The sequence below is a fragment of the Stegostoma tigrinum genome, chromosome 25 (assembly GCF_030684315.1).
Source record: "Stegostoma tigrinum isolate sSteTig4 chromosome 25, sSteTig4.hap1, whole genome shotgun sequence".
In the NCBI taxonomy this organism is placed as follows: Eukaryota; Metazoa; Chordata; class Chondrichthyes; order Orectolobiformes; family Stegostomatidae; genus Stegostoma; species Stegostoma tigrinum.
The window spans coordinates 5,655,764-5,682,624 of NC_081378.1; the positions used below are offsets into that span (position 1 = coordinate 5,655,764).

The window sequence follows — 26,861 nt, forward strand, 5'->3', positions numbered from 1 at the left end:
GTTTCTCAATGCTCAGAATAGTATTTGACCTGTACAAATAGTAAGCATAAATGCTTTTGCAGGATCATACTATATTCGTGGATGTCGCATATATGTTTGAACAGTGGACTTCTGACAGAACAGGTTCATAGTTGTTTCCAGCCTGCACTGAGTTGTCAACAAAGAGGACAAATCTGCACATCTTTGGACCATGGGAGGAATCCAAAGCACCTGGAGGAAACCCATGTACACACTGATTAGGTGTGAAATTACAGCACAGGAACAGGCCCTTCGGCCCTTCAAGCCTGCGCCGATCTTTATCCTCTGTCTAACCTGTTATCTATTTTCTAACAGCCTGTGTCCATTTGCTCCCTGCCCATCCATGTACCTGTCCAAATATATCTTAAAAGATGCTAACGTGTCTGCGTCTACCACCTCCGCTGGAAACGCATTCCAGGCACCCACCACCCTCTGTATAAAGAACTTTCCACGCATATCTCCCTTAAACTTTCCTCCTCTCAATTTGAACTCATGACCCTTAGTAATTGTGTCCCCCACTCTGGGGGAAAAAGCTTTTTGCTATCCACCCTGTCTATACCCCTCATGATTTTGTAGACCTCAATCAGGTCCCCCCTCAATCTCCGTCTTTCTAATGAAAATAATCCTAATCTATTCAACCTCTCTTCATAGTTAGCACCCTCCATACCAGGTAACATCCTGGTGAACCTCCTCTGCACCCTCTCCAAAGCATCCACATCCTTTTGGTAATGTGGCGACCAGAACTGCACACAGTACTCCAAATGTGGCCGAACCGAAGTCCTATACTTGTCATTAAGCACTCTGGACTGGATGCCTGTCTCAAAAATTGGTTGCAGTTCTTCACTGTAGCTCCTTGCCCAGTGTTGGTGAACATTAACTCTGGTGTTCAGCAATGGACATGAATAAGACCCTAAGATGTTGGAGCAGAAGTAGGCCATTAGGCCCATTGAGCCTTCTCTGCTTTTCAACAAAATCATGTCTGAACTGATAATGCTCACCTCACTTGGGGCAGTGTGGTGGCTCAGCGGTTAGCACTGCTGCCTTGCAATGCCAGGGACCCAGGTTTGATTTGTGTCTCGGGCAACTGTGTGGACTTTGCACATTCTCCCAGTGTGTACATGGGTTTCCTCCAGGTGCTCTGGATTCCTCCCATGGTCCAAAGATGTGCAGATTAGGTGGATTGGCCATGCTAAATTGATGGTAAATTTGCTTGCCAAAGCTTTGCTGGCATTGTTAACCATGGAGGTGGATTTCCCCCTGTATCAAGATGCTGAGCTGGCGAAAAGAATAGTTATCTGGTTACAGAATAGTGTTGTCCGATTCTCCGCTATGTTAGTCTGACTGCCATGGCTTGATATTTTTGAACCAACTTGTTGTTGACTGTAGGACGCATGAAATTTAATTTATTTTTAAATTCATTCATGGGATGTGGGTGTCACTGGCTGGAACAGCATTAAGTGCCCATCCCTAATTGCTGAGAGGGCAGTTAACAGCCAGTCATAGGTCTGAAGTCACGTGTAGTCCAGACGAGGTACAGAGAGTAGTTTCCTTCCCTAAAGGACATTTTTGAACCAGATGGATTTTTCCTGAGAATTGACAATGGTTTCAAGGTCATTATTAGACTCTTAGTTCCAGATTTAGCCTGGATAAATGCAAAGTGATGCATTTTGGAAGGTCGAACTTAAAGGCTGAATATAAGATTAAAGGCAGGATTCTCAGCAGTGTGGAGGAGTAGCAGGATCTTGGTGTTCCAGTGCATAGCTCCCTCAAAGTTGCCACTCGGGTGGATAAGGTTGTTAAGAAAGCATGTGGTGTTTTGGCTTTCATTAACAGGAGGATCGAGTTTAAGAGCCATGAGGTTATGCTGCAGCTCTACCAAACCCTGGTGAGACCACACTTGGAATATTGTGTCCAGTTCTGGTCGCCCTATTATAGGAAAGATGTGGAGGCTTTGGAGAGGGTGCAGAGGAGGTTTACCAGGATGCTGCCTGGACTGGAGGGCTCCTCTTACGAGGAGAGGTTGACTGAGCTCGGACTTTTCTCTCTGGAGAGAAGGAGGAAGAGAGGTGACCTGATCGAGGTGTACAAGGTAATGAGAGGCATGGATAGTCGATAGCCAGAGACTTTTCCCCAGGGCAGGATTGACTGCCATGAGGGGTCATAGTTTTAAGGTGTTAGGAAGAAGGTATAGAGGAGACGTCAGAGGGAGGTTCTTCACCCAGAGAGTTGTGAGCGCATGGAATAGTTTACCAGTGGAAGTCGTGGAAGCAGAGTCATTAGTGACATTTAAGCGACTGCTGGACATACACATGGACAGCAGTGTATTGAGGGGAATGTAAATTAGGTTATTTTATTTTTGGATTAGGATTATTCCATGGCACAACATTGTGGGCCGAAGGGCCTGTACTGTGCCGTACTTTTCTATGTTCTATGTTCTAGTATTATTGAATTCAAATTCCACTGTCTGCCATGGCAGGTTGTGAGCCCAGGTCTCCACAACATTTCCCGTGCGTCTGGATTAATCGTCTAGAAAGTGCATGCAGCTGCTCCTTAGTAAACCTGTTTATGTGCTGGCAGGTGTTATCTGTCAATTTGTTTTATATTCTTCATCTACTCTGCTTTAATTATTCCTTTTCTTTAAACAGCACGACTTTTGCCCTCTCCCTTCTGCTGAACGCCAAAGAGTTCCATCAAACTAATTTGCATTGTTAATAATGTGTTACTCGTCACCCATAAAGAAGCATTCACTTTGAGTTTTTCTTAAGTCATGTAAGTAAGATTGGAGCCTACCAGTTAATATTGAGAAAGAAGCCATGTCCTGCTACCCAGTGATTCATCTCCAAATCCTGTGAATCTGTCAAGAACAACTTCTGATCACTGGTGTAGAGGGTGCAATGTTTTGGAGTAAGTAACCATAATCTGAGAGTGAAGAATTACTGTGGGTCCGATTGGATATTAAACGCTGAGTTGTCAGTCCTGTGGAACATGGAGTTACAAGCCGACTTGTAACATGGATCCCTTGGGTGGCTCAGAGGTGTTACTGTGGAGACCTGGAGCTGTTTGTGCTCTTGTGCCAGTAATAGTGATAGAAAAGGAACATGTAACTTTGACGAAAGTAAACTACATAATACATTACCCCAAGGCTATGAGTTTCTGTCTTGTGCAATAACTGATAAGAGGCCACATAAAAGGTTATTGCATAAGAAAGGAACACTTGGTATTGGGGGTAATGTATTGGCATGGATTGAGGATTGTTTACCACACAAGACCGTCAGAATTAATAGGTCGTTTTTATGTTGGAAAGACTAAACTTGTGGAATGTGACAAGGATCAATCCTAAAGTCTCAATTATTCTTATTTGTATTAATGAATTGAATGACGCAGCAGAGGGTACCATATCCAAATTTGCTGATGAGACCAAAATAAGTAGGAGGGCATGATGAGGACAAATGAAATCTGCAAGGCGGTACAGATAGGTTGAGTGAGCAGACAAAGACTCGGCACATCAAGTTTAATCTAGGAAAGTAATATGTCATGTAGTTTGGTAGAAAGAATCAAAAGCAGACTGTTTAATTAGAGGTCCCAGTAAGTGCAGCGCAGCGATCTGGCTGGTGTTGTGTGTGAAACACAAAATGTTAACATGTCGATGCAGCAAGTAATTAGAAGGAAAATGTAATTTTGGCCTTTATTGCTAGGGATTAGAGTCGGGCAAGTGGTGAGTATTCCATCAGATTCCTGATTTGTGTATTGTAGATGGTGGCCAGGCTGTGGAAAGTCAGGAGGTGAGTTACTTGCTGAAGTATTCCCAGCTCCTGACCTGCTCTTGCAGCCACTGTGCTTAAATGGTGAGTCCAGTTGAGTTTCTAGTTAATGGTTACTTCAAGGATGTTGATAGTGGAGGATTCAGTGATGGTAACACCATTGAATGTCATGGGGCAGTAGTTCAATTTGTCTGTTTGACATGGACACAGTCTGGTATTCGTGTGGTGTGAATGGTATTTGGCATTTGTCATTTGGATACTGGCCAGATCTTGCTGCATCTGAACATGAACTGCATCAGTATCAGGATCACGACTGGTGCTGAACATTGTGCAATCATTGGCAAACATTCCAACTGCTGATGTTATGATGGAGGAAAGGTCATTATTGAAGTAGCTGAAGATAGCTAGATCTAGGATACTACCCTGAGGATCTCCTGGAGCTGAGATGATTGAACTCTGACAACAACAGCCATCCTACCACGTGCGAGGTGTGACTCTGAGTTTGCCCCTGAAACCCAGTGGTTTCAGTTTTACTGTGTCGTCTTGATGCATTTCATTCAATGCAGCCTTTATGTCGGGGGCTATCACTGCCAGCTCTGGAGTTCAGCTCATTTGTCAATGTTTGAACTAAGGCTACAATGAGATCAGGAGTTGAATAGCCCTCGCGGAACCCAAACTGGGCGTCACTGAACAAGTGCTGCCCATTGCACTTTTGATGACACGTCTCTAATAATAGAGAGTAAACTGATGTGGCAGTAATCAGCCAGGTTGGATTTGTCTTGCTTTTTGTGTACGGGACATACCTGGGAACTTCTCCACATTGCTAGTGTTGTAACTGTATGCAAAGAGCCTGGAGTACTGTGTACAGTTTTGGTTCCTGTATTTAAAGAATGGCTACATTGTTATTGGAAGTAGTTCAAGAGATTCACAAACAAATGCTGGAGAAACTCAGCAGGTCTGATAGAATCATTGGCAAGAAAAACACTGAACGTTTCGAGTCCAGTCTGACACTTTTTTGCACTGCTCTGATTCCTGGGATGGAAGGGTCAATTTATCAATTATATTTTAGGCCTTTATTCGCTAGAGTTTAGAAGAAAGAAGGTTGACCTTATTGAAGTGTTTTTATTGAGACGTGTGAGAAAAGATTGTTATATAGAGGGTAGTAGGAGCCTGGAATGCACTGCTAGAGGAAGTGGTAGAGCAGGGACGGTTGCAACATTTAAGAGGCACCTACAGATACATGAACAGGCAGGGAATAGAGGGATATGATTCATTTGCAGGCAGATGGGATTAGTTTAGAATGGCATCGCTGTCAGCACAGACAGTGGGTAGAATGGCCTGTGGCTGTCCTGTAATGTTCTATGAAAGAAGACTTTGAGGGGCCTTGACTGGGGATGTTAAGATGTTTGAACAAGCGGACATAGTCACATAATGAGGAGGCCCTTCATTAAAATTGAGATGCAATGAAATTTCTTCACTGAGGGTCATGCCTGGCTGGAATTCCCTGCTTCCCAGAGAGCTCTGGAGGCTGGATCACTGAAAGTACTTAGAAAGGAGTTAGATAAATTTTGTGAAATACTGGTAAGCTGTGTTCTAGGAAGAGCTGGCATGAAAGAGGAGTTGAGGCTTGGGGCAAATTGAGACATGATCTCATTGAATGGTGAGGCAGGCTTGAGGGGTCAGCATGCCTGGTTCTGCTCCAATTGCTTATGTTCTTAACACAAAATATTGCCTTGTGCCTTCACTAAAAAGTAGCAGCAAAGTTGGGATACTGCCTGAATAAAATTACTTTATTCCTCCTTCCACTGTTCCTATTTCTATGTGAGACAATACCTCTTTCTTCTCTGATATTTGGTAATTATATTGCAGAACAAGATGAAGAAGAAGCTAGCACTGGTTCTCATCTGAAACTGATAGTGGATGCTTTCCTGCAGCAGCTGCCTAACTGTGTCAACCGTGACCTGATAGACAAGGTACTTTCAGAATCATGTCTCATATCAAAGCTTTTGCAGAATTTGTGCAGTTTCCATTTCTTTGTGTGCGTGTCTTCACTTATCTGCTGTTAACCATGTAGAATTTGTAGATTTTCCTTTGCAGTGTAGAATCCAGCATTAATTTCTGTACTGCTACAGTCTTGTTTATCAAGTGTTTATTAAATTTTCTCTTCAAAGATGCTGTAATCCCTGCCGCTTGCACACTCTGAAGCAAGGTGTGTGATGCCGCATGACTGAAATTTATCTATTCCCTTAATGATGATTTTTATTGACTCCCATAACTCGTTCATATTCTGTTTTAGTGAAATTATATCATCTCAGTCATCTGTAATCCCTAAACATAATGTAACAATGGACCTGGCAGATGCATGAGTTGCAGTCATTCTTTAATTCAAGTAGCTTCAATGATCTGAATTCTTCATTTCCTGTAGGCTAGTTTTCTCAGTATATGTCCCTTGATGCTGAGCACGAGAATTTTCAGACCCCCTTAAACTCTTTCTAAAAATCCATTTTCCCTTTATTTGCCCAATAAGTCACATCTTCAAAGTTGTCAAATGTTACTCTTAACTAATGCATGAATTTCCAAACACACGCTAATTGTGTCTTAAGTTATCGAATTTACACACAACAAATGGGCTCTTTATTTTTCTGTCCCTTTTTTGATGGAGTAGAGTCTCGTACTTGCTGGTGTGAATTTGCAAGTGCCACTTTCTGTGGTTGATTGGCTTTGCATTGACGATTTCACGGAGTACCTTTACAGTAAAGTAAAGCTCTACTTGCAAATTCCAGCATTTAAAAACAGTTTCTGGAAAAGGAAATGAAATTAGGGGTATTTCAAATTTTAACGTGTGGCTTAATGTTATTTGTGTTCTGAAGTCAGAAATCATTTGATCCTTCTTTTGTCCAGGTTTGTGTTGTCTCACCTTTTGAAGTGAGTCTTTTCTGTAGTAAGCATGGAATGGAAATCTGTAAATGAAAATGCAGTTTTTTTTATATTCGGACCCTGTTTTACTGTTGTCTTTATTATCTACATACACCACCCTGATCCTTCTGTGCTAGAATTCGCAAATTTATGCTGTTCACTTGGAATGTTGTTTTTGTAACACACACTACTGGCATCTTTTCTGGCCAAGAAAGCAATTCCACCCCCCCGCGCCCCCGAGGGTGGGGTCATTGTTACGAATTCACTTCCCCCTGTTTAGTTGTTACGAATTGTTAAGAATTGTGTACCTTTTGCTTTCAGAGTTATCTTGGTAGACAGAAAAAAAGATTGGAATCAGGTTCCAAATGCTCCCAAAACCTGTTAATGGTTTAAACTTCATTCTTAATTCGGTATCATAGTAATTAAGTATAGAACAATTGAAAACTTTTATTTTGGAGTAATAAATAATATTGAAAGTGAAATTCCTCTTAATATTGAAGTGGTAATGCAGTGCTCCTGAGATGCTGCTTGGCCTGCTGTGTTCACCCAGCTTCACACTTTGTTATCTTGGTAATGCAGTAGTTTTTTTTCCAAAATAGGGCACTTTTTTATATTTATTGAGAACCTAATGATACAACCCTTCGTAGACACAAGCATTCACAAGTTAGTTTGACTGAGACTATCTATTTGATCTTTTGACTGATGACTCAACTAACCAGCATAAATTCACTCAGATTTTGCATTCACTTTAAGGAAAGTTACATTGAACTTTTATTAAAAAAGAATTGTTTCAAAACAAATGTCCAATTACTTTTTTTTTAAAAAGATTCAAATGCTTATTTAAAATCATTTATACTGTTAACTGCAACACAGTTTTTCAAATAAGAAAAGACCATCCAAATTTGATGACTTTGACAGTTGAATTTACCAATAAAAAACTCGTGAGTCATCAATTCTATTTATTTCTTTTTACTCAGGCTGCAATGGACTTCTGCATGAACATGAACACGAAAGCAAATAGAAAGAAGTTGGTTCGAGCACTGTTCACTGTGCCCAGGCAGAGGTTGGTGTTTGATTGTTGTGGCACCTTTGGTTTCACAGGCCGGTGCAACATCAAGGGCCATAGGCCACAGAACATAGAACGCTACAGCGCAGTACAGGCCCTTCGGCCCTCGATCTTGTGCCGACCTATGCAACCAATCTGAAGCCCATCTAACCTACACTATTCCATTATCATCCATATGTTTATCCAATGACCATTTAAATGCCCTTAAACTTGGTGAGTCTACTACTGTTGCAGGCAGGGCAGTCCACGCCCTTACTACTCTCTGATCAGGCCGAAGGGCCTGTACTACACTGTAATGTTCTGTGTTCTATGTTTTGATGGATTTAAGTTGGAAGAGATTTTTGTGTTTTTCTTGATCTTGGGATATGGGTGACATTGGCAAGATGACTTGTAATACCCAACTCCACTGCCTTGAGAAAGTGGGAGTGAGTCTTTCTCCATGCCCTACCGTAATTCTGGTGCTCCCTCAATGGCATTTGGAAAGAATTTTAGGCTTTTGTGCCTTATACAGCACTAGACAATCATTATACATCATAACTTGGATGTAATGCTATTTGCATGGCGTTGCTGTCCTTGTCCTTCTAAGTGGTGGATTTTTGTGTCCTTTTATAAAGAAAGAGTACAATGTGGTTTAAATTGTGCTACCTGTTTACAGCCATGGATAGTTTATGGAGTTTGCTGAAAACAATCAAGGCCAAAACATTTCATGAAGGAGTTGAATATAGCCTTTGAGGCTAAAGGGATCAAAGGATATGGAGTATAAGTGCTAATAGACCACTAAATTAGATGAAAAATCATGATCATAATGAATTGCATCGCAGGCTCGAAGGCTGAATGGCCTACATTTGCAATTTGTTGTGCTAGTGAATTAAATTTACTGAAGGAGTGTTACTCTGGAGATGCTGCCTTTCGATGATATATTAAATTAGGGTCTGTGGTGGATGTGAAAGACCCTCTGGCACTTTCAAGGAACAGTAGGGAAGTTATTCTCGCTATCCTCACCAATAGGTCTCAAGCAACCAACATTGCTGAAGTAGATGATCTGATCATTTTCATATTACTGCTTATGGGGCCTTGCTCTGTGTAACTTGGCATTAAAATGATGACTGTGCTTCATTGATTGCAAAGCCCTTTGGGTATATTTTGGGTATATTCATAAAGTCAGGCGGTATGGGATACTCATTCATAAAGTCAGGAGGTATGCGATACAGGGTGATTTGGCTGTCTGGATTCAGAATTGGTTGGCTGACAGGAGGCAGAGAGTGGTTGTAGATGGTAAATATTCTGCCTGGAGGTCAGTGCTGAGTGGTGTCCCGCAGGGCTCTGTTCTAGGGCCTCTGCTCTTTGTAGTTTTTATAAATGACTTGGATGAGGAGGTTGAGGGGTGTGTTAGCATGTTTGCTGATGACACAAAGGTTGGAGGTGCCATTGATAGTATTGAGGGCTATTGCAGGCTTCAGCGAGACATTGACGGAATGTAGAGCTGGGCTGAGAAATGGCAGATGGAGTTCAACCTGGATAAATGCAAAGTGATGCATTTTGGAAGGTCGAACTTAAACGCTGAATATAGGATTAAAGGCAGGATTCTCGGCAGTGTGGAGGAACAGTGGGATCTTGGTGTTCAAGTGCATAGCTCGCTCAAAGTTGCCACCCAGGTGGATAAGGTTGTTAAGAAAGCATATGGTGTTTTGGCTTTCATGAACAGGGGGATCGAGTTTAAGCCGTGAGGTTATGCTGCAGCTCTACAAAACCCTGGTGAGACCACACTTGGAATATTGTGTCCAGTTCTGGTTGCCCTATTATAGGAAAGATGTGGAGGCTTTGGAGAGGGTGCAGAGGAGGTTTACCAGGATGCTGCCTGGACTGGAGTGCTTGTCTTATGAGGAGAGGTTGACTGAGCTCGGACTTTTCTCTCTGGAGAGAAGGAGGAAGAGAGGTGACCTGATCGAGGTGTACAAGGTAATGAGAGGCATGGATAGAGTCGATAGCCAGAGACTTTTCCCCAGGGCAGGATTGACTGCCATGAGGGGTCATAGTTTTAAGGTGTTAGGAAGAAGGTATAGAGGAGACGTCAGAGGGAGGTTCTTCACCCAGAGAGTTATGAGCGCATGGAATAGTTTACCAATGGAAGTCGTGGAAGCTGAGTCATTAGTGACATTTAAGCGACTGCTGGACATACACATGGACAGCAGTGAATTGAGGGGAATGTAGGTTATTTTATTTTTGGATTAGGATTATTCCACGGCACAACATTGTGGGCCGAAGGGCCTGTACCGTGCTGTACTTTTCTATGTTCTATGTCATTAAACACAATTGTAAATTCCAGATTTCCGTTCTCATAATAACTGAATTGAAGTTTGTTCCTCGTATGTTATTCATAGATGCAATATTCTTCTCCAAGCAACTTAGAAAGTTGCATCTACAAGATACATTCAGCAGTGCACCCAGGCTCATGCAATAATGCCTTGTGTACTCGTACTGTCTCAGAGGATAAGGACAACAAACACATGGGAACACCACTTCCTGCATTATCCCTTCAAGCTGTACTCCATCTTGACTTGGAATTACATCGCTGTTCATTCACTGTCACAATTATGAAGCTCCCTCTCTAATACCACATGATAGCTGTTCAAGAAGGTAGCCCACCATCACTTCCACAAAGGAAGTTAGGGCTGTGCAATAAATCTTGGTCCAGCCAGTGATGCCTGCATCCTATGAATGAATTTAAGAAATACTGTGACTACAGCCTCATTTCAGGTGATGCATTTTGACTTTTGGAGAGTCCTCTGGCTGGTGGACTATAAATTATACGCTATAAGTAGGTGAGCTTCCTTTTGGGCCAGCCAATTCTATGCGATTATAATGAGGGCAAAGTGTTTAAAAAACAGTTTTTGGTAGAAATAGTGATTTTAAAACTAAACCAAAACCTACCTGATGCCCACTGGCCAGCGTTTTCTTTACATTAGCCTCTAAGTCAAGCTTTAGTTTGTTCTAATAAGAAATTGTACATCGTAAATTATATGGTCTTGTTTTATAGTTGCCTTTATGTGCCTTGATATGTATCTGGCAACATTTATTTAATTGCAGCCTGCTGCATTTTGCACAAGAGGGCACAAGAGGCCTTCTTTTGCAGTGAACATAATGTATGCTGTCCTTCATCCGAATTTTTATATAGTATCATAGAACAGTTTCTTTCCATGCTACAACTGTTCAGCCCACTTCTTTTGTAGTATATTTTTCTGGTATTCTGTGTTCAATTCAACATCTTATTTAGACTTTGCCTTGATTAGAACTCGGGGACCTATGGGCTACCTTACCAAAAATCTGTGGGAATTTGATTAAATAATGTATTTCATATTGTAAAATTTCATTATACTTTTGATGTACCATATTTGGAGAATAGGAATTCCATCCAGACCTACAATCCAGCTACTGATCCCTGATGTTCTAATATCATGGTGATCATAGATTTTTGTTTTTTAAAAGGACAAGTGATTGTTACTTTAGTGAGATTGTACCACAGGCCCCTTTATTGTGAAAAGGCCATGCAAGAGGAAAGTTATAGATGGATTGTGGAGATGAATAAGGTTAACACAGCCATTCAATTCCTATTAGGACAATTAGGAGAAAAGGGACATAAGCACAGTGTTGGAGAAACGCAGTAGGTCTAGCAGCAACCGTCGAGAGAGAAACAAGTGAAAGATCCTATGGCACTATTTATAGGAATGGTGATAAGTTACCCCTGGTATCCTGTCCAATACTAAACCTTCAAGCAACATCACAGAAGGAAATGGAACTGGCTATTTTCACATTGCTGCTTATGGGACCTCACTGTAGCTTTTTTTTCTCCTGCTTTAAAACAATGACTAAGCTTCAAAAATAATAGTCCATTGATACACCCAAAGGACTTCAGAATCAATGAAATAGTTTGATCTACTATACTTGGGGATCGCCATTTGTCTGACACTTACACAGCACGTATGGTACTTGCCACTTGATCAGCCCAAATTGGATATTGTCCTGGTCTTGCTGCATATGGATGTGGAGTGCTTGAGTTTCTGATGAGTGGCAAATGGAGCTGAATGCAGTCTAATCATCAGTGAACATCCCCACTTCTGACCTGATTGAGGGGAAGCCATTGTTGAAGCAGATGATGGTTGAGTCTAGGACGTGACCCCAAGGAACACCTGCAGTAATATCCTGGGACCGCGACGATTGACCTCTGACAACCACGGCTGACTTCTTTGTGATAGGTACGACCCCAAACACTAGAGAGTTGTTTCCTTGATTTCAGCTGTTTCTAGTTTGCTTATGGATTCTGCCAATGTTTCCTTTATGTTAAAGGCAATTACTCTAATCTTCCTCCTCAAGATTTCAGCTCTTTTGTTGATGTTTGGACTAATCTGTGGAGCAGGTCTCCCAATTTTGAGACAAGCTGTTTATAGGATGATCTTTAATGGTTAATGGGGCTAGTTTGCTGTTGTAATTTCCAATACTGTTAACAATGCCAGTGGTCTGAGTGGATTTGATACAACTGAATGGTCTACCAGGCCATTTAAATGTTAGCCACACTGGGCTGGAAGCCAGATGACCAGATAAGGGCTTCTTTCCTGAAAGAAATGAATGAATATGGCAAAAGACAATGATTTTAATTTTTATTCTCAGATTTAAAAGATCGAGCAAATTCCATCTGTCATGGTGGGATTCAGACTTCTACCCCTAAAACTTTGATCTTGGACTTGATTACAATTTGGCTGATATTACCAGTGTTCATAGCCTTCGCCTTCGCCTTCACTGGACTAACCTCAATAGAAGAGGAGAGGAAATTGAAGAAGTAGTAATTCCTGAATTATATAAAACTGAAATGTGCATTTTTTTTTAAACAAGGAGGTATTAGAATAGTTAATTAGGCACTCTGCCCTCCTTTAGCCTGTATTGGATTAAGTACCTCCAGGATTCTCCAAGTAATATAGAAATCTTCAAAATTATATTACAGGATTTTCGTGGAAAAATGCTTTCCAGAGGCCAGGCAAAGGGCCAATGAACCACCTATTTGCTGAAAGGGAGACAGCTAATCTGGATAATTCAGACCAGTTAATTTAACATGTGACAGGAAGGTCTTTAAAATGTTTGAAGATTAAATTACTAAATATCTAAACCGATAGAAATAATTAGCTGCCAAAAAGGATTTCTGTAAGGAAGGTAGTAATTGGCAAGATGGCCAGTATGCTTTATGTGGGAAATGCAATAGATGACCAAATCAGTAAGCCCTTGACAAAATAATGAAGGACTGTATTGGCAAGCAATTATAGGGAACTGGTGTCGGGTGCAGAAGAATAACGAGGTTAAAATTGTATGAAAGGATGAAAAGGCGGCTGGTAGATATTAGGTTTCTCAGACCAAGTTGAGTTCTCATAGATGGTTTTGTTTTAGTACTACAGCTGTTTATTGTACCTGTCACTGATTCAGATATTTAACCTTGAGAGAGTGGCAGGTGGTGTAAAATAGGAGATGAGATGCTTTGAGTCAATGCCAGTCCTTGATAAGACTGTAATGGATGACCACGTGTAAAGCAGCTTTTCATTTCATGCTATAGGAAGTCTCTTCAGGCAACTGTGAAGTCACAAAATGTTCATTTGGATGTACTCCATATTAGGAACCACCAAATATGAAATGCGACTTGGAATAATTGAAAAAAAGAGAGACAAAAAGACGGATAGATGGATATTTGCAGTCCGTGAAGCACTTTTAAAGTGCGGCCACTGTTGTGTCTCAGGAAAATATGGCAATTAATATACACAAGATCCCACAAGCATCATTGAATTAAAAAACAGAAAACCTGTTTTCTGTATCAATTTGAGAAATGAAAGCGTGAAGTATTATTTTAACTGCTAATGGTTACTTAGAGTGGTTGTTTTTCTAATCATATCTTAATTATATCTGGTTTATAACAGTTCATTGTTTCTTCTATTATTTCCATATAGAATTGATTTTATATGTTCACTCTCAAGGGTGTTGTGGATAGATTAATTCCTTCTGAGGGTCGTCGTTAGACATTCATGCTGTTTCTTTTGTACAGATGCTACCAGACCTGATATTATTCCGGGTTAAGTTGGTTGTCCAGGACATGTAGGATAAACTCCCTGCCACCTCTTTGAATAGTTCCAAAGGAATTTTTTACATCAATTTGAGTGTGTAAATGGAGCCTTTTATTCCTCAATCAAAAAGTGGTATCTCTAACCATGTAGAACCACGTTAAAATGTCAGCTTAAATTATGTACAGAAGTGTCTGGAGGTGTACTTCAACCCATATTCCTCTGGCTCAAAGACAAGAGTACTAACAACTGAGCTGTGGTTATTCTTGATGCCTGTTCTTTTAAAAACAGAGATTACATTGCATATTTTAGTATTAGGAACACATTGCATAGTTAGGAATCGAGAGTGAGGGAATGTGGATAATATAAAATCCACTGAAGGATTTTGGATTAAACAAGGAGGAAATTTCTTCCAGAGAGGATAATGAAGGTGTGGAATGTACAGTGAGCTGGTGTTTGCAGCAGTATTGATTAAGGTATGACACAGAAGTGGGACCAGCACAGCAGCGTGGAATATAGAGGATAAACAACATGGGCAGGATATACCAAATATTGTATTTTGCGCTGTAAAATCTTTGTTCAGTACTAGAGAGCTGTATGAAGTTACGATTCAGAAGGTCTTCAAGCAGTTTCAAATAATTGAAGAATGCATTTGGAATGTAACGTTAACTATGTAAAATAACTGAAAAAGAAAAGTGGCCGGTTTAACAAGAGGGAAGTTGTTAAAAAGTTTTATAGTCTTGCTGTTGGTTTAGGTTAGTTCTCTAATGACGTGTTTCAGATTTGGTTTGTAATAAGTTATTTATTGCAGTAATGGACTTCACAGATTTCGGAATGCATCCCCAGTGTTTGGAGATGTTGATAAATGAACTTTGGTTTTGAAAGTCAGGGCTATCATAGAGTTTCTGCTGGCTTAGGATGGCTTAATGATTAACTATGCCAAATGTGCACAATATACGTAGGTTGCAGTTTCTTGAATGTTATACCATTAAAGTAATTTTTAAGGGATTTTTTTTGGGATGAAGTAGTTGGTCAAGAAAAGATCATTTGTGTATGACAAATTGGTACTGTTTTTAAAAGGCACCTGCAGTTGAAACATCCTTTTTAAAAAAAACCTTAATGATCTGACTAGCTTGGTAGTGTTTTATAAATGCAGAATAGTCTAATTGAGAGTTGGTCAAATTAATGGTGAAAATTAATTTGTGCCAAAGTGAGTGAAAACTGTGTTGAACTTGTGTTCATGGCCATCAAATTCAGCTCATTAATAGGAGTGATGCTTTTTAATGTACACAGAAAGAAAACTCTTTAAAAATAGCAAAATGTATGTGTGGAGCATTGCTGTGGTCTACAGGACTTGGACTAGTCCACTCGTACAATCTTAACTACTTAAGTTGTCTCTGTTTATTCAAAAAACTCTGCATTTAGAAAACAGCATTGACTGTTTACCATTGCTACAGACTTGCATTACAAAGGCCAGCTAATTTGGGCACCTCTGATTCTTTAGAATTGATTTTTTTTTGTTGACCGTATTTTTTGTGAACACTTAATAGCTTTAGAATCAATATTGCTTGTAAGTATTGTTTTTCTTAAAGCTATGCAAATAATTCTTTATACTTGTAATAATATCTTATTGATAATGCTAATCCTGGCATCATTTTGGGAGTTCATCTGGGAACTAATCAAATGTTGCACCAACCATCAGATTGGCAGGCAAATAGAATGAGCTGTCCTGTTATAGGCTGCATGACAGTCAAACTGTTTTTGACATTTGAAAGTTTTATATCTGTGGACTTTGTCAATAGTGAAAGGAAAGTAGCTCTGGATTGAAGCTGTAGACAAAAGATCTAACTAAGAGGAATTTGGGTCATTCTGACCTTGGGGATAAGGGTGCTGTTACTGGAGTGGGTTTTGTTTTGAATTGAGTCTAGACATCCCATATCTGACATGATATCATCAAAGACAGCCTTCACCTTTTGAATACATGCCAAAAAAACTGTTTTTTAATTAAAGGGGCAATCTAGAGTAAATACTTTTAATATTGCAGTTGAACTGATAATCTAGGCAAGTAAATTTTTATAACTCCCCTCTTGTTAAACCAGTCACTTTTTTCAGTTAGTTTTAAACATGTTTATAGTCTGTGCATTCATTGAATGATCAGGTCATCTCTTCTCAGGTTTAATTGTGCTGTAAACACCTATTGTGTTTTGTTTATATTGAATGTTTCAAATGATAATTTAAGAACAAAAAATGTAGTTTTGAAGAAAACCTTAATAGCATTTTAGCATTAATACAGAATAGCTAGTTCCTGGTATATGAAATGCTTCCTGTCAGTTAATTATTGCTAACTTCCTGCCCCCTTTAGGTTGGACCTACTTCCATTTTACGCCCGTCTGGTTGGCACTTTATATCCATGTATGACAGATGTGGCAGAAGACCTTTGTGCCATGTTAAAAGGAGACTTCAGATTCCATGTAGGTTTTAGATTTTTTTTGGGGAGAATACTGCTTTGCATTTTTCTGTAAATATTTGGTACAAAAGAACTACTTGTTTCAAATCAATTTTGCTTTTGTGACATATCACATATGTCGCAATAGTATTCACTATGTAATGGACTGTACTATGAAGTACTGATCACCTTTTGTTAGTACTGTATAACAATGGCATTGTAAGTGCCTGAGATTCATTGGTATCCATACACAGTTTAAAATGTTTCGTTATACATTTTAGGTCAGGAAGAAGGATCAGATCAACATTGAAACTAAAAACAAAACCGTACGTTTCATAGGAGAATTAACAAAGTTTAAAATGTTCTTGAAGAGCGATTCACTTCATTGTCTAAAGGTCAGTCTGGAATAATTTTATCCATATGTTATCTGTCTGTCAGGCCTTCATTTGAACTGAAATCTTGTATAATAATCAACTGTTTCTGACCATATCCTATTGTTTTTTTAATGGCGTCAAGTAGAATCTATTATCTTAAAGTCACTCTGTCTTTGCACTGTCAGGGGTGGTAAGGTCACAATTTTGTGACACACAAGGGGTCAAATATTGCAAAGCGAAAAGAAATTGCTACTCATACATGGCTGTGGCCAAGAATCTTAATTATGGGAAACATGGATTGTGATTGCAACTTTTTTTTCTAAACCTTTTAATTTTTGGTTAACAAAAATCTAGTATCAGAAAATAAAATTTGCAGTTAATTGCCATTTGCAGAAGTGTTCTAAACATCTAATGTCTCTGTGTAGAAGTGTTTCACAATTTTACTCCTGAAGCTTTTTAGACAGTCCCACCTCCTCAGTCTTAGAGTGTCCAACCAATGAAAATAGTTGAAGTTCTATCTACCCTGTCTGTGTCCCTTAACATTTTAAAAACTTCAATCAAATCACCCTTCAGCTGACTGAATTCCAAAGCATTCAACACTTGTTTGTGTGAACCCTCTTGAAACTTAACCGTTGCAGTTCAGATCTGTGGATTGTGTATCAACAATGACCGGGATTAATGAGTAGCAAAGATAGCTTCTTTATTGAGCATATGCTGTAGCCCAGTTTGAGGTGGCAGTGGAATCTGAGGTACAGTTTTACAGTGGCCTCTTTATGCAATTCTTGTGTACATTAAAATTTTTACACTATGATGTTACATAGTTGTATCTGTTGTACACAAAAGTTTACGTGACATCTGTCCTACGGGAGCAGGAGATAGTTTAGGCACTTGCTAAATGCTGGCTGTTACTCCTGATGGTATTACAATGTCTGACCGGCCTGTGCTTGCATAATCAAGAAGTATTAGTCCTTTTTGACTTTAAAGTTAGAAATGTGGGAAATTATACATGTATAATGTATACATTAATAAATAAAAGTATAAAGGATATTAAACTGATCTCGCACAGCTAGGTCATGCAATTTCATTTATTATTGCCGCTTTTGATGATTCCTACACATTCGTTCATGCAGTTTCACAGGAGTGCTATTTTGATAAAGGGGATAGCAGCCCTATTTACCATGTATGTATTTTTTAGATACACGTGGAAGAAACAGTCAGCAACCTGTTCAGGTGTTGAGAGTCAGTTGCTAATGGCTAATTAATATTATAATCTTTCTGTAGTTTTGAGTTATGGGGTTATGGAGACACAATACCAGGGATGGCATTGTTGTGTGTGGGCTACGTCATTAACACTTATTCTGGGGGAGCCTTTGATGCAGAAACAGGTCTAAACACTGCTTGCATTATGGGCTGACCAGAATTGAAAGGTGTAAAGAAACAGTAATGGGCTCAAAGGGATGTTTCATTTTAGTTTATAAAATGTACTACAAAGTGCGGTTTTATGAATGAATGAGTAGAAATGTGGTATAGTAACCTTAGAGCATTTGTGAGTGAGTTAGTAAAGTAAACCATAACACACGTCTCACAGATATCAGTGATAATGGGAACTGCAGATGCTGGAGAATCCAAGATAATAAAATGTGAGGCTGGATGAACACAGCAGGCCCAGCAGCATCTCAGGAGCACAAAAGCTGACGTTTTGGGCCTAGACCCTTCATCAGAGAGGGGGATGGGGTGAGGGTTCTGGAATAAATAGGGAGAGAGGGGGAGGCGGACCGAAGATGGAGAGAAAAGAAGATAGGTGGAGAGGAGAGTATAGGTGGGGAGGTAGGGAGGGGATAGGTCAGTCCAGGGAAGACGGACAGGTCAAGGAGGTGGGATGAGGTTAGTAGGTAGGAGATGGAGGTGCGGCTTGGGGTGGGAGGAAGGGATGGGTGAGAGGAAGGTCAATAACCTGTATTTAGCTCTGAGCTTTAACTTAGCGAGTAATCTCGCACAAGGGACTTCGTATTGTCCTCTAGAAGACAATTTGATAAATAACATCCAAAGTTAGGGAGGCAGAGACAGGTTGGACTGGTTTTGGGATGCATTGGGTGGAGGGGAAGAGCTGGGCTGGTTGTGTGGCGCAGTGGGGGGAGGGGACGAACTGGGCTGGCAAACCAATGATTCATGCTCCCTCGATGCTCATAACCTTAGATGTAGTGCTCAGAGTTTCTTTTAGTACTCAAGACATGATTCAAGGTGATGTTTAGCTCCTGCTTCCTTGATTTGTAGCTCTCTGGCTACAGAAGCTATTTCCTGTATTTGTTCATGTCATTTTTTTTGATCTATGTTCCTGGCCTCCAGAGTGATTTTGGACCTCCATTGTTTCTAGGTTACACTGTTTTGGAAGTATCCTTTCTTTCAAAGTCAATGAACTCCTATTTGTCTGCATGAAATCCTTTTGCCTATTAGTTGCACCTTCACTTAATCTATTAATTTCTCTTTTGTAATGTTACACTTCATTAAAGTACATTAATTGCAATGCACCTATTCATGCATCACAAGCAAATGTGGATATGTGGATTTCTGTCCAATCATCTAAACCATTAATACATAAACTGTATGGGAGAGACCCCAACATGCATCCTTGCTGTATCCTACTTGTCATTGCCTACCTGCTGCAGTGACTGGTGTTACTTCTGTTCTGCTGATGTTCTAACAAGGTCAATAACCTGTATTTAGCTCTGAGCTTTAACTTAGCGAGTAATCTCGCACAAGGGACTTCATATTGTCCTCTAGAAGACAATTTGATAAATAACATCCAAAGATATCCTCCATCCACTACCTGAATTATCTTTTCAAAGCATTATGAGGACTACAGGGTGATATAGATTGACTATCGGTTGGGCAGAATAGTGACAAATGGAATTTAATCTTGAAAAATGTGAGGTGATGCATTTTGGGAGCACCAGCATGGTAAGGGAATATATGACGATTGGCAGGACCTGAGAAGTATTCAGGATCAGAGAGATATTGGTGTGCATGTCTGTAGTTTCTTTTAAGACAGCAATGTAGATAAGGTGCTTAAGAAGGCATATGGCATAATTTCCTTGAATTTGGGTGAGGCAGTAAATACAAGAGCAGGAAGATTGTGATGGAGTTGTGTAAAATATCTTTTAGGCCATAATTGGAGTATGGTGCACAATTTGGTTGCCATACTCTAGGAAGAATGCGATTGCATTCGAGAGGGTACAGAGGAGATACCAGGAAAGAGCAATTCAGTAATACATAACTCAATAGTTGCAGCTATTTTCTTCAGAGCAGAGAGGCTGGGATTATCGGAGTGGAGAGTGAAGAACATTGAGGAACAGAGGGTAAGATAGATAGGAAGAAACCTTTGCCCTCAGGTGAGGTGTGAGTAACCAGATTTAAGACAAGGGGCAAGAGGTTTGAAGAGGATTTGAGGAAAACTGTTTTCACCCAGATGGTGACGGTGTGATCTGGAACTTGTGCCTGAAAGGCACGTCGTGGTAGGAACACCCAACATTTAGGAAGTATGTAGATAAATACTCAACATCACAACATGCAAAGCTACAGGTCAAGTGCTGATAAAAGACATTAGATAGATATTTGATAACCAGTGCAGGTACGACTGCCCGTAGGGCCTCTTTGTGTTGTGAAACTCTGACTCTAAGTTGACTCTGATTACAAATCCATGCTAACTTACTCTGATCAGATGAAGATTTATCTACTGTTCATTCTTGCTAACTATTATTATAAACTCTAGTAACTTTCTGACAACAGCAATCAAGCTCAGTTAATATAGTATTCCCTGGTTTCCGCTCACCTTTCTTTTTTAATTGTTTATTGTGGTGATTTCACAAATGCAACAGTTTTACCATTTGAAATGCGGTTAAATATATCAAAGACTCTTTATTTGATGAGAGATAATATCCTTGTTTTAATTCTCTCCTATAAACAGATGCTTTTGGCTGACTTTTCCCACCACCATATTGAAATGGCTTGCACCCTCCTAGAGACAACTGGTCGTTTTCTTTTCCGATCACCTGATTCCCATTTGAGGACAAGTGTTCTTCTGGTAAGATTTGAGAACACAAATCAGGAATGTGCTTTTGCTGACTGTATCTTCCACAGAAAGAGACAAGTTACATTTACTCTGCATATTTAAGTCTCGCTTTGAACTGTTTTCAGGTGAGTTTCTGGTATGATCACTGTGGATATAGTGCTTTTGTAACTGACTGTGTTGATGGTAGATGCATATATAGGGTATATGTTTTTTGTGCTGTCTGTATCCTAACTTGTATAATTCAGTTTGAATTTTGGAAGTGACTCTCAAGTTTAGAGAAGTGACTTTTGTGGTGAGGTGATGCTTAAAATCCTGGGTGTCCTTTGAGGAGTTAGCATTATTTTGTTTTCATTTTGGAATTTACTGTTTGAGTAACTAAACTTGTTCAGACGAATTCTCAGAGTATGTTTACTGTCAAAATGAGGGTATTAAACTAAAATGTACGTTTCTTTTAAAAAATCTTTTTGGCTGTTTACCATAATAGAATGATGGCTGCTAACTGTTAATTTCAGGGTTGGTTCTATTCTATATGTGAGGGCTGGTAATTTAAACTTGCGTTCAACTTATATAGTTGAACATTTTAGATGCTTGTACATTTTTCAACTTGGGGCCAGGAATGCTTGATTTGGAAGTATAATGTTTTACCAGCTTTTGTTCCCAGTGCAAGCATCAAGCATGAATACACTCAGAATTTTTTGTTTTCTCTACTCTGCCCCTTCCTAATATTTGATAACTACATTTTCAGTTTCCTCAGCCAGCCAAATGTTATGCTCCATTAATCTAAAGTGGATGTCAGCCCAAATTACAGAGATGAAAGGATAGACTCTATTTTCAATCATGACACTGTTCTTTTAACATAAATACTCATTTGCAGTCTTGTTACAGTTAAGTGTGTCTTCAGGTCATTCTTTATTCCTTAATTTGGTTTTTGTGCCAGTAATGCTGACCAGTCTCAATTCCATCTCTTTAGGAGCAGATGATGCGCAAGAAACAAGCAATGCATTTAGATGCTCGTTATGTTACAATGGTGGAAAATGCATACTATTACTGTAATCCACCACCTGTGGAGAAAACAGTGAGGAAGAAGCGCCCTCCCCTTCAAGAATATATCCGCAAACTTCTCTACAAAGACTTGTCCAAGGTCACAACGGAAAAGGTAACTGCTACTTGATTAATTCAAGTTAATTGATCACTGCATTAACCGTGTTTAGTTCCCAAAAGCAGCTTTGCAAAATGCATGCCTAGCACAAATAAAGGTGGTCTGGCTTTTGGAGGTCAGTTCTTTCAGCTGTGGCACATTACTGAAGCTCCTTGGGAAAGTGCCACTGACCCAGTCATCTTCAGCTACTTCATCACTTAGTTCTCCTCTCACGTAAAGTCCAAAGTAGAAATATTTGTTGATGATTCCACAGTGTTCTGTTCCACTTGCAATTCATCAGATAAAGTAGTAGTCCCAATTGTGTGTGTGTAATAAGACCAGGACAACAGTCAAGCTTTGTCCAACAGCTGGCAAGGAACAAATATGCTGAGCAGTCTCCAAGTAATTGCTATTTTCCATAAGGCACAATCTATGCACTTCTTGAAGCATTCAGTGGTGTTGCCTTCATCAGGTCCTCTACCGTTAACATCATGGGGGTCAATATTAACCATAAACTGAATTCGACCTGTCACCTACATGATTATGGTAGGAAATCTGCTGAGAGCTACTCATTTCCTGACTCCCTGGTGTGTCCACTACCCATAAGGCTCAAGTCAAGAGTGTGATGAAATATTTATATTTGCTTTAATGTGAGTGAACCCAGTAACATTTGAAGCTCAACAAAACAATCTGATCAAGATACTATCCACTATCTTAAACATTCACCCTCGCCTCCATTAGTAATGCAACACGGCTACAATGCACAGCAGCTTCATGTGCCCTGCAACAACTTGCTGAGGCCTCTTTTCTAGTGCCTTCTAAACCTGTGACATATACCACCCAAAGGTTTAATGTCACCATCACCTTTATATTAAGCCATCCATATTGCACCATCCTGATTTGGACACACGCCATTATTCCCCCTCTGCAGGGTCCAAATTGCAGAACTCCCTACCAAACAACAGTGTGGAAGTACCTTGACAACATTGTCTGAGGTGGTTAAAGCACATTTGTGAGGGCAATTCTGGACAGGCAATAAATGTTGACCTTGTTTGGATCCTAAGAAGGAACAAATAATTTTTAAGAATACAGATTTATTCTGTGATTACACCAACATGCCTGACATTATGTTTATAATGTTTGTTAGCTTCTGTTATTCCAGTGGTAGAGCTTCAGTCCTCTGCACTTAGTGGACTTGAGTTCTGTAATTTGCAGCAGTTGCTTTCAGTTATCACCCCTCTGCTCCTTGATTGACATTGGCTCCATGTTGTACTGCCACTTTTGATATTTTTTAATATTCTTGTTTTTACATTGAAAATTCTTCATAGCGTCACCCCTTGTGATTTGTGCTCCAGAATGAGTGCTGTATTCTCTAAATTTGGATATCTGAATACAATAGATTCTAACTTGGGTAACTAAACAGTGGTCACTCTGATAATGAAATTAAATCACTAATTAGAAACAGTACACCTTATCCTTCTGTTTTTTCACTGTGGAAAAGTTATACTGTTTTTAAGCTGGTTTGCTGTATGCAAATGTGCAGATTAACACGCAAAATACTTTATGCTTTCATAGTAACCTTATGAATAATGCAAAGTTAACTTTTGTGAAGAATAGTTTCCTTCATTTAGTCTTCTTTCCCACCTGACACTTATTTTCGCTTTGAAAGGAAGCCTAGCGGCTAACTGTCAATCATTATTAACTAGTGCACTCTCCATTGCAATACCTGTGCCAATCAGAGTTTACTTAACAACTTATTAACACTGTTCTCTCAAACTTGAAACATTTTCCCCCTTCAATCCGTATTACGAATCATCCTGAAAAGTGCAAGACAAAAGCTTCAACAAAATGTCTCTTACTTTCCCCCAGCTATGTTAAAGGAATGGATCTTGTTTTACATACAGCCCTATGAATATCTCCCATGTGGCCATTCTTCATTTGTAAATAGTGAGTGCCAGTGAGGTTCAGCCTGATTGACATCAAAATCTCAGAGATAGTAGGAACTGCAGATGCTGGAGAATCTGAGATAACAAGATGTAGAGCTGGATGAACACAGCAGGCCGAGCAGCATCAGAGGAGGAGGAAGGCTGATGTTTCGGGCCTAGACCCTTCTTCAGAAAAGTCTACCAGCTTGTTTCAATCTCTTGTTCCTGTCTAACCCACATTACTTACTTGTTCCTTGCTGAGCAAGTCCATCTGCCGCTGAGTTTTCTTTTCATTGGACTGAACCTGTTTTGAATTTTTAGTAGGATTTTCTAGTTAATACCAAGGCATGAGACCTTAGGGTTCCTGAAGCAACCTGCAGGACCTCTGTTGCTGGCCTGAGATGGTTTACTTTCATATATGTAGTATGTTAAACGTTGCCGACGGTTTAAGGCTAGGCAGTGCATTTATCAACTCAGTCTATTGGAAAGCATTAAAGGATTATACTTATTCATCAAAGGTTAATATTTTTAAGCTGAATGCTGCAGCTATCTCAAATATTCTCTCGACATTGTGATTGTTCCAGAACTTACACTTAAAAAGAGTAATAAAGAGAAGAGATTATTAATTTAATGCTGGCTGCTTCTGAATTGTACCTGATTTTCATTGTCTGCTCAGCAAATGGCAATAAAACCCTGACTATTCTGAGGCTGTAATAATTGATGCAAGACAGCCTGTCTTTAAATAAGGATGGACAGTAACTTAATGCTGGGTGTTTTGGATTTGGAGCCGCACAAAATCAATTGATTATTTTGAAGTTGTTTACTACATTTATAGTACATAGCTTTCAGAAGCACCAAATATTCTTGGCATCCGAATTGGCAGGAAAATTATGAGCAGTGCAGGCGTGATCCATTAGATAAATATGTATGTACTGTGTGCTGTTTGTGCTCTGGTTGTTAAGGATACAAAGCCTTTTTTTAAAAAAAGTAAACATTACATTTTAATTGGAATTGGTCTGATTAGAACAGAGAAGGTTTGAGTGAGATATACTGGAGTGAAAAGAGTGGTTGAAGCAGATGCGATAGTAACTTTCATAAAAGAACTGGATCTTTACTTCAAGGAAAGAATTTCGGTGATGTTGGAAAAGTACAGGGAAATGTGACTGATCAGGTTTTCAGAGCTGATGCAGAAATGAAGGGCTGAATAGTCTCCTGTCTTTCTATAGCCAGTCCACTTAATATGCCATGAACTTTAGAAGCATTTTGCAAAGTACAATGTTCTTTGGCTGATCATAAAATACACATTAATCTAAACTTCAGTTTTTGTACCAAAATGTTCCCTTTGTATTTTTCAAACGTTGTTCTTTTCATGTTTGGCAAAAATAGAAATTCTGTGATTTGTTGTACACTGTTTTCAAACTTCAAATAAAACTTGATGTAGGGCTGAGAGGCAGAGCATACTGGTGCTATATGCCATGGAACTGTAGGTTGTAGCTGCACCTAGTAATGTCTGCATGGTGCTTTCCTGATTTTAATCTCTGTTATAGCAGAGTGCAAAATGTTGTTTTGAAATTGCTGGCTCTCTGGTTAGCTTGAATTGAGGATCGTAGAAACAAACTAACATCAATCAAATTAGGGATCTGATATTCTAAGAAATGGAGGAAAATTGACAAGGACAGCCCAGTAGGGTATGGCCAATGCTTACTACACTACTAAACAAGGATAAAGCAATTTTACATCCATAAATAATGACTATGTTGCATATTCTATTTCAATTCCACAATTCAATCCTAATCTGACGATTGATATGCAATATACATTTTTTTTAAAACACTAACACAACTTTCATATTGCAGGTGTTGAGACAGATGAGGAAATTGGCATGGCATGATCCAGAGGTGAAGGAATATGTTATTAACTGCATGATCAACATCTGGAACGTCAAATATAACAGTATTCACTGTGTTGCTAACCTGTTGGCGGGTTTAGTGCCATACCAAGAAGATGTGGGAATACATGTTGTGGATGGAGTGCTGGAAGACATCCGTCTGGGAATGGAGGTGATACCGTTTTAGCAGAAACATTAAACAATGTGAAAAAGTAGGAAACATAGCCCACCTGCAAAATTGATGCTTACAATAACTGCCTAAGTTTTGTATGAAGCATAATGGTCATCATAATTAAATATGACTGTTTATAATTACATAAGGGAAACTTTGCAAATAGGTCATTTGATCTTTCTGTCCATAATGTGCTGATTAATCCTGGGAAATGGTCTTGCAAATGCTAGAATCTCTGACAACTTCAAGCTGCATTTGATTATATTGAGTCAGCATTGGATGTCAGCAAACATTTGAACATAGGAAGCAACCACAGCTGATGTAAACTGTGTACTCTCCATCGTCCTCCATCACCACCTCAACACCTCCACCCACCCTACATAGCATAAAGGCCAATGTCCCAGTTGCTTTCCTAAGCACTCATTTAGTTGCATGCTAACTTTGAGACTCATTTGCAAGGACACCCAGGTTCTTTGTCCCTAAAATCCATTTTCACCTTCTGTTCTTCCTACCAAAGTTAATAACCTTATATTTTTCCATATTACACTCCATTTGTCAATTTTTTTGCCCAGTTGTTTAATCATAGAATCTCCGCAACGTGGAAGCAGGCTGTTTGGCCCATTGACCCCACACCAACTCTTTGAAGAGCATCCCCTCTCCATCCCTTTAAGCCTTCGTTTCCCAAAGATAATGCACTTAGCCTGCACGTACGTGCCTGGGAAATTTAGCATGGCCAATCCATCTAACCTGCACATCTCTGGACTGTAGGAGGAAACCAGAAAAAAAACTCCTGCAGACATAGAAAGAATGTGTGGTTTTGCACACTGACAGTCACTCGGGTGGAATTGAACCCCGATCTCAGGCACTGTGAGGCAACAGTGTTAACCACTGAGCTACCGTGCCTCCCAGGTATTTTACACGTCACTGCTGACTCTGTTCTGTCAACTTGCTTTTCCACTCCTTGTTGTATCATTAGCAAATATGCTTGCAATG

General features: G+C 39.7%; 1 protein-coding gene across 5 annotated transcripts in view; it reads left to right on the forward strand.

Annotated features, from left to right (window-relative positions):
• Nucleotides 1-26,861, forward strand: part of upf2 (UPF2 regulator of nonsense mediated mRNA decay) — a 106,669-nt gene that overhangs the window by 25,152 nt on the left and 54,656 nt on the right. For all 5 annotated transcript variants that reach the window (XM_048553797.2, XM_048553796.2, XM_059654832.1 and 2 more), the window contains 7 exons: nt 5,649-5,752; nt 7,673-7,758; nt 16,219-16,327; nt 16,584-16,697; nt 20,641-20,757; nt 21,716-21,901; nt 25,665-25,868. In XM_048553797.2, coding sequence (XP_048409754.1) covers nt 5,649-5,752; nt 7,673-7,758; nt 16,219-16,327; nt 16,584-16,697; nt 20,641-20,757; nt 21,716-21,901; nt 25,665-25,868 — 920 coding nt within the window. The remainder of the gene's footprint in view (nt 1-5,648; nt 5,753-7,672; nt 7,759-16,218; nt 16,328-16,583; nt 16,698-20,640; nt 20,758-21,715; nt 21,902-25,664; nt 25,869-26,861) is intronic.